The sequence below is a fragment of the Eumetopias jubatus genome, unplaced genomic scaffold (genome assembly GCF_037043125.1).
Source record: "Eumetopias jubatus isolate StellerSeaLion01/CBP00866 unplaced genomic scaffold, mEumJub1_p1.0 scaffold_16, whole genome shotgun sequence".
Taxonomy (NCBI): Eukaryota; Metazoa; Chordata; class Mammalia; order Carnivora; family Otariidae; genus Eumetopias; species Eumetopias jubatus.
Window position 1 is genome coordinate 17396706 of NW_028274822.1, and position 15008 is coordinate 17411713.

The 15008-nt window shown below is 45.0% G+C and overlaps 1 protein-coding gene across 5 annotated transcripts in view; it reads right to left on the reverse strand.

Annotated features, from left to right (window-relative positions):
• Positions 1 to 15008, reverse strand: part of NEDD4L (NEDD4 like E3 ubiquitin protein ligase) — a 331454-nt gene that overhangs the window by 38032 nt on the left and 278414 nt on the right. For 4 of the 5 annotated variants that reach the window (XM_028102915.2, XM_028102916.2, XM_088019632.1 and 1 more), the window contains 6 exons: positions 13403 to 13534; positions 12784 to 12903; positions 11525 to 11722; positions 6054 to 6131; positions 4563 to 4617; positions 283 to 341 (listed from right to left, as the gene is read on the reverse strand). In XM_028102915.2, coding sequence (XP_027958716.1) covers positions 283 to 341; positions 4563 to 4617; positions 6054 to 6131; positions 11525 to 11722; positions 12784 to 12903; positions 13403 to 13534 — 642 coding nt within the window. Of the gene's footprint in view, positions 1 to 282; positions 342 to 4398; positions 4453 to 4562; positions 4618 to 6053; positions 6132 to 11524; positions 11723 to 12783; positions 12904 to 13402; positions 13535 to 15008 lie in introns of all 5 variants that reach the window. The other variant, XM_088019631.1, reaches the window with a different exon arrangement.

Sequence of the window (15008 nt, forward strand, 5' to 3'; positions counted from 1 at the left end):
ATTGTTTTACCTTTAATCCACCTTTTTACAAAGGAGAAAAGGAAATGTTTAGTTTGTTACCATTAACAAAGCACTTTCTTTTCCTTTACAGCGAAAGCCCTTCAAAAAGGCAAATGCAGTTGTATCCCACCCAGGAACTCCAGTGAGGAAGAGATGGGGGCGATTCTAAACTAGCCAACCACACCAGGCCCCTGGCACCGGGTAAGCAGTAATACTCAAGAAATACATGTTTAGATGCAAGCCAAATATTACACTGAAGAGTTAAAACTTGAGAATACTGACCGGACCAGTAATAGCTGGATTCTGCAGTCTTGGGTCTTCCCACTGAGTAATTTTGCTATCTGAAAATTAGTGTTTTAAAAAAAAAAAAAATCAGCATATTAGTTCAAATCTATTCTGTGTCAAAAATGTTTTCAAAAGAATTATTTCTGGATTTTTTTCAAAAGCTGTCCCCCAAAATAGATAACTCAGTACTGCAGGGTTAGAAGAGCACCCTATTCTATATGCCAGCCCCCCTGCCCATACTGTTTAGTTAAAAACACTCAATCAAAAATGCACGACTAAAGCCAAACCATCTATTCACACTGTTTTTGGCAAGAAAATCTGCCAAAATTTCAATTATAAACCCCTGTTCTTTCAAGGATTTATAATTTCATCTTGATTTTCCTTTAACTGAAAAAAGGCATAACAAGTCTTAGTCCTTAAAAAGTTAACACACACACACACACACACAATTTTTCTCATTTCAAATACTTTTTTCTTTGCTTATGGCATTGAAAAACTGTTTTCAACTAAGAATTGTACACTGGACAAAAGAATAATCCATTATACGTGTCACTCATATGCACGCAAAAATCAGAGCTGCTAAGGAGTCCCAAAAAATGAGCATTAGATAGAGCAAAGAGGACAGAGAAAGGTCTCCCTTTTGGTCAAGCTGGCGAGAAGTGTGTTCTTTCTTCTAAATGAGTCCGTGTCAGCAAGAACGTTCAACGCCGCCTATACAATTACTCCAGTGGTGTAGGTGGTACGGTGCCATGGGCACCCTGAATCACGTGGGTTTTCTGACTGTGCACGGGGATTCCTGTGTGTGTAGGAGGCAGTGATGGATTTGCTTGAGAGGGTATGGAGAGGGCTGACTGGGGGAGAATGGGTTCTCTCTGGAGTTTTAGGGAATCTAAGTTGGTAAAAAAAAAAAAAAAAGGAAATTAAGAATATTCATTCTGCTTATTTCCTATGTACTCTGTAAATAGATTGATAAGAATAACCATTAAATTTGGTTTTAATGACCATACCAGGAATTTTTCCAAATCTGGTATTTTAATTATTTTAATGAAAGTAGAGGTCAAGTTTTAAAATCCAACAGCTGAAGCACATGATTCTAGATTCACGTTGGCAGGTAATGTACGTGAGATGTTTCGATGGTTTTAGAGAACTGTGATGGAAGTAAAAGGCATTTTGGGCCCCTTACCTCATGCATAAGAAATGTGGAAAGTAAAAGTTGCCATTGTGATGGAGAATAAAAGAAAACCAAATAAAGAGAGTACAGCTGAGTGACGGCTCCCCGGAGTACAGTCCTATCACCTGGATACCATCAAAGCAGAAGTAAATTAATGACTACCTACGCATGGCGTCTCCCACATAGTCTGTCCAGTTCCACCCTTGACACGTGCAACCACATTTCCCATGGTGACCTCAAATCCAACTCTTACCAAAACCAAACCCATAATCTTTCAGGAACAAAACCCGTTCCTGTGTTCCTCTGCTCCCAAATGCCTGTGTCATAGCGCATTCACTGTTCAAACCCAGCACAGGCTACACCCCTACCCTCCCTAGCCATTCTCCTCTGGCTCCCGCCATTCTGTTCCCCGTCTCACTGAGAAAGCTACTTTCAGGAGGGTGCATCGCTTCCATGGACTGTGCCCTCTCTTTCCCTGGCCTCGGGCTCACTCATCCCAGTTCAAGCCTTCCTTTGCAGTTCTGCCACAGGGATCTTTCGAAAGAACAAATCTGACCAGTGAGGCCCCTCCAGAAAAACCTTCAGGACCTCCCTCCTGCCTGCAGAAGAGACAGACTCGAGTTTCCACCCCTGGCGGACGCCCTTTGACCTATGTGCCTCCTCTGTGCCCTGGCCATTTGCAGCCCCACCACAGGTCACAGACTGTGGCCCAGTCCACACACCTTCATACATCTGTATGTTTTCTCCCTCCTGGGGTTGCTCTCCTCGGGCTTTCCTGCATAAATGTGTCTTATCACTTGGGATCCATCCGAAAAGTAATCTGTTCCTAAGGTCCTTTTGCAGGCAGCCCCCAGCCCTGGCACCCAGCCACGTGGCGAGCAAGTGTGGTCCTCACCTGTTCTGCTTCTTCAAAGCTGGTTCATTCCTCTACCCAACACTGCAAATACCTTCTGGGGCTCCCAGGTCTCTATGTGGTTACAATGCAGATCGATTTTTACAGCTAAGTATTGTCAATACAGGATATGAATGTATAGTGGCCATTTACTCACTTTTTCCAGAACTTCTGAATCTAAACTTGTTTTTTGTCCTCAGACATTGTATTTGAAATAAAGGGACAAGAATGAAGGAGAAGAATGAGAAACTCAAGTTAATTTAGCTACTTTCTAACAGGTTTGGTAAGACTGCTGGCAAGAAAGACAAAAATAGCATTTTACACCCTCACTGGAATTTTTTCTCTTCTAGCTTTGATCTGAGACACCCGTGGCCACTGACTCACAGCTGAGGGGCATACCTGGTCTTTAAGAAGCACCACATGACCCCCAAGAGAGGTAGCGATTCAGTTCAAGATCTTCCCTTAACCTTTTACTCCAGGGTCGAGACAGGAGCTATTTAATCAATGTCAATACCTGATCTCTTCTGACATGACGTCTTTAAGCTACCCGTTCTGGCAAGAGGAGTGGGAAGGGAGTGAGCTGAGCACTTGGAGGGACTGGTGGCTTGAATAAGGAACAGCCCATTTAGCAAAACTAACATGTCTCCTGCCTCCCAACGAACAGAAGCAGGGAAAGCCTGGGGTGGGCATCGTTGCTGCTTCTCCAAGACGAGTTCTCTCCACTTTCCAACCAAGGACATGACCTTCCTCATGCCTTCACCACTGACCCTCCACAAATTAACTTCAAGTCACCGTTTATCAAGCATCTACTCTATATTATACTAGGTGTATGCACACCAGGCGAAAAATAATCTATGATCTTTATTATTTCTAACATACACCGGGATGGACTTTATTGGCGATAGAGTTTTTCTTGTTTTGGGACCCTTCCATTAAGAACATTCATGAAATTCTTTTCAGGCCGACCCAACATCAGATCACCAGCCAGAACATGGCCACAATGCTGTGTGAAATATTCTGTGTGTAGCAGACCAAGGTTGTGTTACTGGTTAAGACCTTGTTTTAAGAAAAAGATCATTATTATTCGTATCTACCTTTGAAAACTGAAATTGTAAAGCATAAAAACTAAAAGAGGAATTGTTTTTTGTTCTTGGTGGGAAAAAGGTGTGTGCCCCCTTCCCTTCAACAAATTATGCTATGAGAATTACAAATAGCATATCAGAGAAAAAAGTGGGGGTACACACATTTTATAGCATTTATGGTAGCAATTTTAGGCTCACTGTAAAATTCTGGACAGCAGGCAAACCCTCAGTAGTTTTACTGGTCAAAGACAAAACTAAACCTAAGTACCGTGAATTACCGAATTTAAACCAAAGCGTAGCCCATTCTCCCCACAATTGGCTCATCGGTGGACTTTTGATTAGTTAAGAGAATGTAAGGCTGGAGAAACCTGTGGCAGACTTGCTAATCTTTAGGAACCAAATGAAAACAAAGAACAAAATACTACCAATTGCACACACTTGCAAACTTCTTTTAAATATACATTTTTCAGAAGTTCTAAGGGATATACGAATATGTTCCCATGGAGAACATGTTGCCTTAAAAAAAAAAAAAAACCTAGCTAAAAGCAATACCTTTATCAGTTTAACTTTTAGTTGAAATGAGAAACCACACATTTATTCATAGGTGCTGGAGCAACTATACTGTAATTTCAAGACACAAACTCCATATAGATTAGCGTGCCGGGTGCAAAGACACATGCTATGAATAGAAAATAAGTCAGAACGGGCTTCTTGCCATAAGACCCTTGACGGCAGTGCTTAACATGCTGCTTCAAAGCACTGCTCACACATAAATTTTTGACTCAATTATAACTTCTAACCTTATTTTCTATTACTACAGTGTATTTATTAAAAGCGCAGAAATCAAGGGGTTATTGACCCAAAAAATTTTTTAATGAAGGGGGAAAAAAGTTAATAGGTCACAAGATCAAATCGGGTAAAAGCTTGGTGGGCTCCTTTCAAGCAAACTTGGGATGAATGCACAGTACCGTACGAGGGCACTGATTCTCTGGCCTCATGCTCTCCACATAACACCTGGCTGCCTGGACAAAGAGTAAAATGACAAAGCTTTCACTATAATATTTGAATGATTCCCTGTCCCCCCCATCCCTTTACCTGCAATGCCTGCGTGTCTATAAAAAAACCTACTTACTATGGTCAATATAGAACGTTCGGCCATCCAAGTGAATTCTTTCTTCCCAACCAGGCTGGTATTAGAAGAAAAAGAGAGAGAGAATACAAACATTAGCTAACAGTTGCAAAAAAAATTAAAAATATGGCTAAATTTAAACACTCTAAGGACACTTTTTGACTCTTTTAGGGTACACTGTTACATTAAGAACAAGCCACAAACATTTCAAGTTAATGACAACATCTAGCAACACACTGTATCACATGTTCGCCAGCCTTAGGAGCCTTCACTCACTGTGTGATGAACAGGAAGCAGGGCTTGCTACTTCAAAAGCTTCAAAGGGCAACTCCAGCATTCCATGGAATAGTTGAGTTTAGGACTGAATAGCTCATTTAATTAAATATTTACCAAGTACTGAAGGGAGGAGGGAGGTTAATTTAAAAATGTCAAGAGACAGATGCTTTAGTCCTGCCACCACGTGGCTGAAAGACCTAACCCTGAGATTCTCTGGTGTGGGCTCTCACTCTTTGGACTCAGGGAATAGACGGATTTGGGTATTTTTTTTTCCCAATGTAAAGCTGGTATGCCCTCATTATATGAACGATGCCTACTTGCTATCTGAAACTCAGGAATCCAACACATGAGGACAGCCCATGATCTTTCACGTCTAATCTCGGTCTCTGGCACTCTCTGGGCTCTTTCCATCTCGACCTAGGAACCAAACAGTTCTGGAGAGGGAGGGATATTTGTGTAAAACCTGACGAATGAAGACTGAACCCTAACCTTCCTAGATTCAAGTTGTGCGATCACATACCACACACCAGGCAACAGAGGGGTTCTTGAGTTTGGAAAATCCCCTCAGAAGAACTCCCAGCACCCTTCCATTCTACAAGAGTCTTGAATCTCCCTACCTTCCTGCCCTTGTAAGGCTGTTTGATCTGGGGGGAGGCGGCTGAGAAGGATGTATGGTGAAAGTTTCATTCAAAATCTAATATGGAGTAAATAGAGTTCAACTCCCCAAAGAGAATAAACCGATGAAAAATTAAATTTTATAAATAGTACTCAACAAGGGCAAAACACTTAAAATATCTGCAGGCTAATGACTTACAGAAACCACCTGTGATCACTTCGGTCTTTTTCTCCCACTGTTTTTAATATTTCTGTTCCAGTGACTTAATTAGCAATATGGATGGAACCCAGTGGTTGCAAAGTTACAAAATAAATGCGTGCTGCCTAACCTATCACATGTGGAGAATGCCTCTTACATCCTAGTTACAAGGTCTACCTTCTCCTAGCCGCAAACAACTCAGAAACCTCTTTCCCAAGTATGGGGCATCCGCTGTATGTACTATTAGAATTCAGCCATGCACCTAATTCTATGAAGAGATTACAGACCAACGGGATCCAAAATAGCCTGGAGAAAGAGAAGGCCCACAGGGTATCTCCCTCCACACAGGGCAGATGAATGGATAAACATTTTCAGACTTGTCCCTGCATCTGCAGTGTACTCACAGGAAGAGGGCCGAGGTCATTGGGGTTTAAAGATGCCTTTGACCGCATATGCACTGGAAATTTCAGGCGTGGATCTTCCTGCAAGAAAACGTAGAAGGCAGAGGACATTAAGAGTGACTCTGTATGTGACGTCATTGGCTCCTCCCCTTCCGGAGCATCGCAGTCCAAGCTGCACGCCGGCCTGCACGGGGGGGAGGAGAGGACCTCTCTTTGTACAGGAAGGCTGGCCGACCAGCTCTCAAGCAAGATTTTACTCTTCTCCTTGTCCTTGGTGAAGGCAGAACAGCTTTAAATAACAGGTGAAGTGTTTTCCGCGAGACCTCTAGCAAGTGAAGAGGAAGAGAGTCCCAGCAGGGAAGTTACTATGGAAACCAGAATGGTGGTTTGCCGGAAAAGATGAGGCTCTGTTTTGCGGAGGGGTAGGGAGGATGGTTCGTAAGTCTCTCTTGGCTACTGAGCTGTGGGGTGAGGGCAGCCAGCCATTCCATAGGGCCTGAGATTCCTGCTGCGCCCTTCCACTCCCTGATCTCCAGGAGAGGATGTGAATCTGATCTGAGGATCAAGTGTGTCCCGGCCAGAGTTCGGTGGCCTCGTCACATAACGTCTCCTACCCCTCACTAGAGAACTTTACTGAGATTCCTGATCAAGTTCTGCAAATGAGATTCTCATTTATGTCTCAATACTTAGAAGTTTGCCAAGGACTTCTCTTAAGGGGTATGGCTCACAAGATACTACAAAGAACCAACAAAAGGAAATACGTGCTCTGGCATCTTGGGTCATGCTTTACAATTGACAAAGAACAGGCAGATGTCTCATCTTGCAACGGCCCTGTTAGGAGGCTGTGCACACGATCTCTGCTTCTTTAGATGAGGACACTGAGCTGCCGAGACCACAAGAACTTGCCCGAGAGCTCTCACCCAGAGTCTGGGAGCACCTGGGAGTGCCCTCTCACATACACAGACCCAACAAAAATGCAATGGAACTTAGAGAAATCACATTTTAAACTCAAAAGATTAGGAAACAAATGATAAAACTCAGAAAAGCACATTGTCAACCAAATAAGAAGCCTAAGATTAAAAAAAAAAAACAAAACACTTTATTTCAATTACATGAAAGACTTTGCTGCTGTCAGATCACTAAAAGGTTTTCTGCCTCACCATTTTCCCAAGGCAACAAAAAAATGAAATAATTGGTACAAACCTTGGACAATAATAAAACTCACTTTGTGACAGCTAGTAGGTATGAAAATGCTCTCAAACTGATTAGTGATGGTTGCAACATGTTTATTTAATGGTCTAAAAACCACTCGTGTATCTTAAACAGGTGAACTGTAGGACATGTGAGTTATACTCCAAGAAAGCTGTTAAAAAAATTTCCCAAGTCAACAGTGTAAGCTGTTAGTATCACTGGATTATAACAAAATGACAGATTTTTGGAACTGGCAATGTCTATAAAAAAACCCTCCAAAATCAAAAAATAAAATCAACCTTGGCTTTCTGTTAACTAGAGCAAACCATTAATGGAAGAAATAAATTGTGTGAGCAGTTTATGATAGATATTGACCCTGAACCTTACTGATATCCTTTTTGAAGGGTAATCAGAGGAATAAAATAGGTCCAGTATTCTGTTGTATACTGGAATACAAACAGTGCAGTAAACGGACCCACTAAGATTTTGGATTTATAAGGTCCAATAAGCTGATAATTGGGTAAGTATTTGTGACAGGTTGGTTGTGGACAGAGGAAAAACTTGGGAGCACCCCACTGAGAGCTAGCTATGAGCTGGACCTGGTGATGCCACAACCACAGGGCCCCCCGGGTACCCCCCTCCCAGCCACTGACCATGCTAGCTTCCGGATGCTGCATGCAAGACCAGCCATGGAATCATATGCACGGGCTACTGCGAAAGACAATCAGTAAAAAGCTGGTGATTTCAAGAACACACACAGAAAAGCAGCAGCTGAAGTTACAGAGAAGTGCCAGCATGTGGGGACGAGGAGCATGAAGTAGAAAACTCAATTTTTCAGGTCTGCTAAAATGGCCTGGCATGGAACCCTGGAATTCGTAGAACGTGAGAGGGCTGGAGGCCCTTGGGGTCCTATTATTTTATTATACCATCAGAAGTCAAAATAATGGCAGTCAACCGAGAGGGCACTACTGAGCCCACCCCCACAGTGAGTCTCCTGAACTATCGAGGTGGCAGGGACCGCCCCCCCCCCCCCAGCTGGTGGAGCAGGTGAAGGCAGCCCCACAAGACTCATGACAACGTTCAGGATGACAATAAGCGGAAATACTAATGATGTTTCAAACGACAGAAATTAACATGAATATAAATGAACAAAATATGCAAAACCCATGTGGGAGTTTCTCCCTGTCCTCAAGCACCACGAGCACATTCTTGCACCATTTCACAACTGCTTCCCTCAATATGGTTGGAAGAATTTTTGAACAGAAGGCAAAGCTGAACATCTTAAAAAAAAAAAAAGTTTCCTAGCAGAGTTTTAGAAATATGTAAAATACAGGAATGCTGGCTGGTTCAAAGAAACAGCTGTGGTTTTTCCTTCCTGGAAGAAGTCAACAACCATGCCTCGGCTACAAGAGTTTTATTAGTTTGGACCTGGGTAGAAAACAAATCTGCCACTTAATGAAGGTACAGTCTTTCTTGCTACAAAAAGAAGCCAATGCTTTGTCCTGGAGAAGATATAAATACACTCTTACATATACGCTTCCGGCTGCTTCCTTAGCAGGAAAAATGGGCAACCCAAAGGCCTCTCGTAATCTGCCCTCAGGCACGTGGAGGCCTCCAGCACGCTTCCTTGGCCCTGCTGACCCAGGTGGGGACAGGCTGATGCTCCCTGGATGTGGTCTGACTTTATCCTGGATAGAGTGCTGGCACACGTCGTGCATTACTCGGGTGTGCGAAAGGCTCTGTGTTATAAAAAGACTTCAAAGGGAATCGGCCCCTATCAGTGTATATAAGGGAACTGTCGGCCCGTATCTTTTCACGCTGCTAGCTAAATGTAGGAAGCAAGAGCATACACACTGACAGAGGCAGGATGAGTATTTTCATTATTCTCAACCTGTCCTACCAGTTTCTCTTCCTGTTTCCATTATAAAGCTCACATTCTAAGAATAGCTATGCTGTTCGCTTTCACACACACACACACACACACACACACACACACACACACACACAGCGAACCCCATACCAGCTCTAAACTGAAAATGGTCTTTACCCTTCCCTCCACCCTTTATCGAAATAAAGAGGCCCTTGCGAGCGTGCCTTCCACGGAGAGCATTCTGTAGAGGCCCCTGTCTAGAAGGGGTGACGTAGCTGGCCCAGCACATCTGAGCTGAGCAAGGAAGCGTAGTCACTGGAATTTCCAGTTGTTACCTTAAGGGTTTTCAACAGCAGCAACAAAATACCGGTTTAACACATTAAAATGTTAAATGAGTATACGAGTCAACAGCAAGGATCTGGGTGGAAAGGAGCAACTGGAAATTCAAACTGGGTTTCATTCAGCAACGACGCAGGGAATAAATAAAGCTGGTGCGGTTTAAAATAAAACCTGCCCAGCTGTATTTACACTGCACTTGTGGCCTGAATGACGGCGAAAAGGTTAGGAGACCTGACTGCTAAGCTGGTTCAAATGACTCCAATCACAGCTTATGCGGACAAGCCGCAGTGGCTCCGTAGGCTAATCCATCCCCTCTGACAACAGTTACCCTATTTCTGGAGCTCCCATTTCTGGCTCAGGGCAGGAAAGCACAGCAGGACAGCCCCAGGTTCCACAGCCATGAGGAAAAAAAGACCTAAAAACCAATCCCTAGGACTGTCTTTTCCAAAGAGCTGCCTATCTTTCATTCTCAACTTGTCCACAGTCCTGTAATACTATCTTCAGGCAAAAAGGCACGTCGAACAAAGCAACATGCTAGCACGTGCCTTAGCAGCAGTTACGAGGTTGCTAAATGAAATGTCACCAGATCTCAAAAATGAATTCCCCTGGCAGGCTACCCCCTTACCTCTGAAGAGGAAGAACTTTTAGAGTGGTTCTCAATAAGGAGTGTTTAGGCTGTGTGGGGGCATTTTTGGTTATCCCTGTGGCGAGGGGGCGGGGGGGGGCGTGCGCGCGGGGAATGGTGGCTATTAGCCTTTGGTGGAGAAAGGCATGGTCCTACCCCAAATGCAGAGAATGTTCTCGTGGAGACATGCCGCTTCAAGATCCACTGGATTTTAGAGATTTTAGAGAGTGAGCCCTTTAGGGACTCAGTGAACATTCACCACGGGCAAAGTGTGAGCAGCAATCTAGGCCACTTTGGTGCAGGCCTCTTTCCTGACCCAATACTACTATTCTATCAACTGTACACACTTGGGGGTCTTCACGAGAAATGGGAACTTAAAGCACGTGCTCACTGGTAGCCTAAGATTGCATGGCTGGGCCAGCGACCATCACCCAAACTCAACCAGCTTTCACACACCGTCCGTTCTAAGCAAGCAGCACAGATGACAGAGGACAGAGCTACGCTCCGTACCCGGAGAATTACGCAGGGAATTACAAGGAACAGGAAGAAGAGCAAAACCTCCTGTAGCATCAGAAATAGAAACAAGAACACCAAGTTTGGTTTAATCACAGGTCTAGAGATCAACACAGTAGAAATATACCACTGACTTCTAAAGAAGAACTACAGGCTATGTTAAATAAGACACCATGAAGTCAGCTGAAGGAATGAAGGATGGACTGAGGCATACAGAAATATGCATATGCACCTCTGATTCATCTCATCGTGTTCGTTAATACAACACATTCTCTCTCCTGCAGGATTCAAGGGCACATGGGAGAGTGACATGATCAGAAAAACCAATTTTGACAAAACGTTCACCAAAAAGAGCCATCAAATTTACAACCAAAGTCCTCAGTGCATCTCTTGACCCCCAACAAAGGAACGAGACAGAGCACAGGAGTATAAAACACGAATCTGATGTGAGCCACGAAGACTGACAGGACACATCCAATCAAGGTGATCATGTCAATAGAAATGCAGAAAGAAACTGATGAGAAGAAATGATTAAAAAAAGATTAGAGCTCCTAATAAAATTACAGCATCATGGGAAATGAAGCCATGACATCAAATTCCTGGCGCCCTGGGGAGCACGACAGCTTTCTCCCCAGTATGGTAGTGTCAGGACTAGAGCTTTCCAGGAGTCCTATGAAGGAAAGATGCCTAGCCTGGCACCAATCCCACAGGCAGCCACAAGCCTGTGCCCAGAAGCCCCCTCCCCGTGGGCCACCCCCCCCCTCAACTGGCCCACATGTGCAGAGTCCAGATGTAGACTGAGAAGGCCCCCTTGGGGCCATGCTTCGGGGTCAGGGAAATCTCCCTCCAAGAACCAGGGCTCCTGAGTAAGGAAATGCAGGAATCAATGGCAGACCTCGTGACAAAAATGGAACCAAATAAAAGCGGCAGCCTTACCCACGTCGTAGTCTTTGTGTTATGGTCAATGAAGAAGGGCCGACCGTTGGGTGCTATCCTCATTTCCCAGCCAGGCGGCAGGAAGCTCTGTGTGACTTTGTGTTGTGGTTTGGGGGAGTTGTAAGGTGATGGCTGTGGGGACTGTGGGTTGGAAAGGGTATCTTTCACAGCCCGGCGTATGGGCGAATCCTTGGCACCCTAAAGAATAACAACGAGCATTAGAACTCTTACCAGGTGCTATTGTGGAGGTATCAAAATGAACCTGGGTACACAAGGAACGCTCCTCTTTGGAGGGGCACAAGGGAGAGAGGCTCCTGAAACCTGTTTCTGTCATCCATTTACTTTGCAACTGATCTAACTTTCAAAGTTTTTCGGCTGGTTAGACACATGAACACATCAAGTACTTATAACCAAGGTCCGTGGGTAGCTATTCAGTACACACCCAACACACTGCTCTGTACTGAACATGATAGATGGTATTTTACAGAGCGTGGAGGAACACACGCCCCTGCTCTTAATGAGCTCACAGTCTAATGAAGAAGGGGTTGGCAATTTTGAGAGCACAGAAAGAAAACCCTGTACCCAGGGACTAGCACGGCTGCTACCCATGGCATTCACATCCCAGTTCGGAAGCGATCACAGCCACTGCCGGTCATCAGCACCAGGAGCCCCGGGATCGGGCCCGCGGCTAGCTCTAAGACACGGTCAAGTTCAGAATTTCAAACATTCGCTCTCTGGCTTCTCTAACTCAGACATTTGTGATGTGAAGGGATGGCACCAACACAAACAGGAGAGTGCACAAGCAGATGCCCCACAATGGCTTCGAGATGTGAGTGTGCCCATACAATGACAGGCCCTACAGTCGAGGGAAAAAAAAAAAGATCAAAGCAACAGCTGTTTTAAAAGGCAACGTAAGCGCTGGTGTTTGAGAGAGTTATTTATGCAGTCAAGAGCGAAACACAACGAGAGTGGAGAAAGTTCGGAAGAGAGGTGTCCCCTTCCGGCACAAGGACCTGTGGTGGCAGCCGAATGAGAGCGAGAGCAGGACTCAGGCGGGAGGCCGCGGGGGTTAGCCGGCGGCACAGAGAGGCATGAAATAAGGGTGAGGGGAGACTGCATGAGAGCGCCCTGCGCCACGGACACCACGACTGATCAGAGAGGATGGGGGCTGCAGAATTGAAACCCAAGTGAGATGAGCAAGGAGAATGAGAAGTCCCGGGAGAGAGCGACCCGGTTAGAGGGTGAGGCAGCCTTCTCACCTCCAGTGGGGCAGATAAGGTTACAGTCGGCGAGCTGAGGCTACGGGGCCGGCGGATCTGAGGCTCGATTAGGTGGTTGTTACTGTTTGTGGCGGATCCGGATGCACCGTCTTCGGCGAGCTATGTTGGAGGCAAAAACAAGTTAGCTTCACGGGAGAATCCCCCTGTGCATGTGATTAGGAGCACGGACCCAAACAACAACGCAGCCAGCACTAATAAGAGGTCTGGCCTATTTCGGGCGTGGAGGAAATGATTAAACATAATAATGGGGGCAAGGATGGAGGAACACATTCAAAGGAAATAGAAATGAATCACTAAGCCCAGCATAAAAACCAGCCTTGGGAATAAGGGGGGCTGGGAGAGAAGCTACACACTGTGACAGGCACTCCGACAGGACCTTTCATGTCCCACTTTAAAACCGCATCTAGGGATGGACTGACTGGAGGACCGAATTCTTCCTCAGGCAAGTATTAGACTTAGAGTCACATGTTTTCTTTGTGAGAAAAGTTTTCTTAAACATGGGTTCTTTAGAACAATACATTCACACCGGGAACAGCGAGCTCATGTACACTTTGGCTTCTACGGCCTGTGATTTTAAGTTGTAGGGTGATCTGCGTACCTGCATGATAGGTCGAGTCCAAGTTGTGGTTCGATTGTTATGATTGACATAGTATGTGCGTCCCTTAGCATCTTTTCTTTCTTCCCAGCCTGAAGGTAGGCCCGGCGTGGTGTGTGCATAGGCCACTGATGGCTGTTTGTGTAAGAAATCATTATTATTTAATATCCTGCATTTTGCTTTCTGATCAGTTTAATAAAGTAATGTACACGCAGAGAATTACTTGATCTAGACCACGTAATTTAATTTCACTTGTACCAACATTAGTGTCTGGAAAAAAGGCAACTGATTTCCAGTAGCTTCCAATCTACCGTGAGATGAACCCCACACAGCCATGAGGCCCAAAATCTTACAGAGGTCCGTTGTAAAGCCCTGAAGTCTTAAACATAAAGGGCTGTTGCTAACATGATCCTGCGAGAAACATACAATCTGTTTCCATTACTAGATTTTACTGTCAAACCACACAGAGCTTAAAGGTATTTCAAGTTGTCAAAGGTTACCAAAAGAGGGATGCTCTGAACACTTTTTTCCCCTCAAGATAGCTGCCACGGAGATGCCCTCGTAATTCCTAAAGTCACCAGGACAGCGCAGCTGCCCCAGTCAAGAAGTCACTGGGCAATCTGAGGACCGAATTCCAGAGGATCCTGAGAACCGAGGCTCTGTGTACCCCCGTCCTCCCATGCAGAGTGTCTCTCTTTAAAAGGGTGAAAGAAGCACATGCAGTTTCTGGGTTTAGAGACACGTCCAGTATAAAGTGACTGCATCTGGATTGTCCAAATTAGACTGCAAAGGATTCCCGAGACACTTCTGCTTATAGGAAGCAGTCTGAGAAATGCGGTCTGGGTGGAGAAACATGGGACCAGCGAGGATGTTCCAGGGATTCATGGAAAAGGAGATGGACGTCTGAGCCCAATGCCTCTGTGTGCACATCCTATCTTTCCCGTTCACTACCGACACTGTGCCTTGGCAAGGAGGGTCCCAGTCGGAGGGCCCCCGGGGCCTCTGCAGGATCGTGAACTGGGAAGTGCACTCAACGACACTGCCATTAATTTGGGGACTGCAGTTCCCGAGGCTCAATATTCTACTCCACAAGCTTGAGAGCAGATTCCAGAGAAAAACTGAGTCATGAAGCAGCTGCCTCAATGGTTATTCCTAAAACATGTTTACAACGCAATGCAAGATTATTTGTAAGAGGACTTTCTGCTAAAACTACGGTAACCATTTTCTCGACATTTTTCCAGATGAAGCCCTGAAGGCCCTTAAATGTTAATTCCAAGACTGTGAGACCATAAATGTTCTGGATCTAGGTGTGGGTCCACAACAAGAGTGGAAGGGACGGCAACATGCAGACTTGACCCTTCTCTGAGCACCAAAGACAGATGAATTCATCTATCGCCTCAAGCTCCCTCCTTCCCTCGCTAAGGCACCAATCCAAAAGAGCTGTTTCTTGGCTACTTTTTATCCAGGCACTACAAAAACTGGACTCTGCTGAACTAAGTCAGAACCCACCCTGTAACCTAAGTGGTCAGTTCATATTTTTGGCAGAGTATAGGCTATCACTCTTTGACCTACTGTTGCTTATATGATGACCCAAAATGCTTGGGCTAAA